The sequence below is a fragment of the Sinocyclocheilus grahami genome, unplaced genomic scaffold (genome assembly GCF_001515645.1).
Source record: "Sinocyclocheilus grahami isolate Dianchi unplaced genomic scaffold, SAMN03320097.WGS_v1.1 scaffold24308.1, whole genome shotgun sequence".
Taxonomy (NCBI): Eukaryota; Metazoa; Chordata; class Actinopteri; order Cypriniformes; family Cyprinidae; genus Sinocyclocheilus; species Sinocyclocheilus grahami.
The window spans coordinates 957-2798 of record NW_015519426.1 but is presented as its reverse complement, the minus strand read 5'-3'; the positions used below and the strand labels follow the sequence as shown (position 1 = coordinate 2798).

General features: G+C 40.7%; 1 protein-coding gene across 1 annotated transcript in view; it reads right to left on the bottom strand.

The window, feature by feature from the left end:
* Nucleotides 1-6: 6 nt before the first annotated feature.
* The window catches only part of LOC107580076 (sodium/calcium exchanger 1-like), a gene marked incomplete at its 5' end in the record, with an annotated part of 2642 nt that continues 806 nt past the window's right edge, over nucleotides 7-1842 (bottom strand). The window contains one exon of the mRNA XM_016265822.1: nucleotides 7-778. Within this exon, the coding sequence (XP_016121308.1) occupies nucleotides 399-778 (380 nt within the window). The remainder of the gene's footprint in view (nucleotides 779-1842) is intronic.

The following is a 1842-nucleotide window of genomic DNA, read 5'->3' as shown; positions in this document are numbered from 1 at the left end:
GAGGGATTTCTGAGAGAATATCGAAGTGAGGCATAAAGAACCATCCTTGGAAAAAACAGCACTGAAGCAAGAAAAACGCTGAGGGGGCTCTCTAGAGAGTATTCTGGAAAGAGTTGCTCTGTCTGAATATCCAGGGGGTGGCAGACACCATGTAAGAGAGATCCATCTATAAAGAGAAGCTGTGCATGAAACCACAGAGCCTCCATCATCCTCCACTGACACTTATCTAGAAATCCACGTCAGTGTTAGCTAAAGGATGCGAGTTCAATTTCAACAGCGATAATAATCAGTAAGAACAGATGTAAACACTAATTTTAGACTTCTCATATACACAAAAGCAGAGAGGAAGAATGATGGGAGGTTTTACAGCAAAGAGTACATCTCTCTCAGGAACTTTCTCAGAAGCCAGGCACGTGGCAGTAAGCCTCCAGCGAGGACAGGAGGATGTAGATGAGCCACAGCATGAGGAAGAGGAACACGGTGAGCAGCTTGGCGGTTCGCGGGCCCCCCAGCTCGCCCCCGGACACAGAGGGCCGGCGGCGGTACAGCAGTATCAGAAAACACAGCAGTGCCATAATGGTGAAGAGGGTGACGGAAAACGCCAGCGACCCTGGCGGGACCTGGAATTTTTTGCCCTGACTGTGCCAGTACACAGCAGCGATGGTCCACGCCACTCCAATACCCAGGAAGACATTAACTGCATTACTACCCGTCACATTTCCAATGGATGCATCGGCATATTGGTCCTGGATGGCTGCCACCTTGCTGGCAAAAGTATCTGTGGAGGGCAAAAGAAAAGACAAGATGAAAGAAGAATGGTTAGAAGTGGAAGAGCCACAGAAGAACATTAGAAGCTCATAGCTCAGGACAGTGTTTTCCAAACCTGTTCCTGGAAGCACATCAACAGTACACATTTCGAAGTCTTCCTAATATAACACACCTGATTCAACGCATTAGCAGAGACCTGAAATGGATGGGGCGGATAAGGATAATGCATCCAGTAACAGGGTTTGGAAACACTGGCTCAGAAGACAGAATGGAGGTATCAATTATTTTTAATCAACATTGTCTCACATGTTTCTTCTAAAAGTCCATATGAGAAAGAAAAGCTGAAACAACTGAGATAATAGTTGACATACAATAACGAGTACAGAAATACAAAATAAAATGAATGTTGTTAGCAATTCAGTCTTGGAAGAACTTGATAAGAAATTAAGTTCAAATTAAAATATCTGACTTTTGATTGTAGACTTTGGTATCTTGGAAATCTGAGCACAGCCTGTGCTCAAATTTTCCACTGTGATCTCCTGTGAATCTCTAGACGAGACAAATATGAGATTACAACTGTCTTTTTCTCAGAAGAAATATCTGGCAATAAGGATGGGCGATAGACAGGTTAAGACAATAAACCAGTAAAAAAAAGAAAAGTAGTAGTGTTGAGTTATAAATCTGGGTTTTCAGTCTGATTTGAATGTGATGTGATAAAAGACAACAGAAAAGCAGTAATGGCAAGGAAACACATCTTTCTATTGAGTGCAAACAAAAATATCACAGTCCAACTAGTGAAGTTTGATTAACAACAAATGAGTCTTATGAACTGATTTTTTTAATTAATCATTCATTCAAAAAGACTCGAGGACTTATCAGTGTGATGAATGCTTTGCTAAATGAACTCACTTAATCTATCAGAGTGGTTACTGAATCAACATCTATACAGGTAAAATACTTCCAAAAAAATTTGGATGTGCAGAAAAATATTTGGGAAAGTATGAGTCACATTGCAAGTATTGCCAATATTGTTTTCCTATGCTTCTAACTTAATTTATACCTTTAATCTTTTTT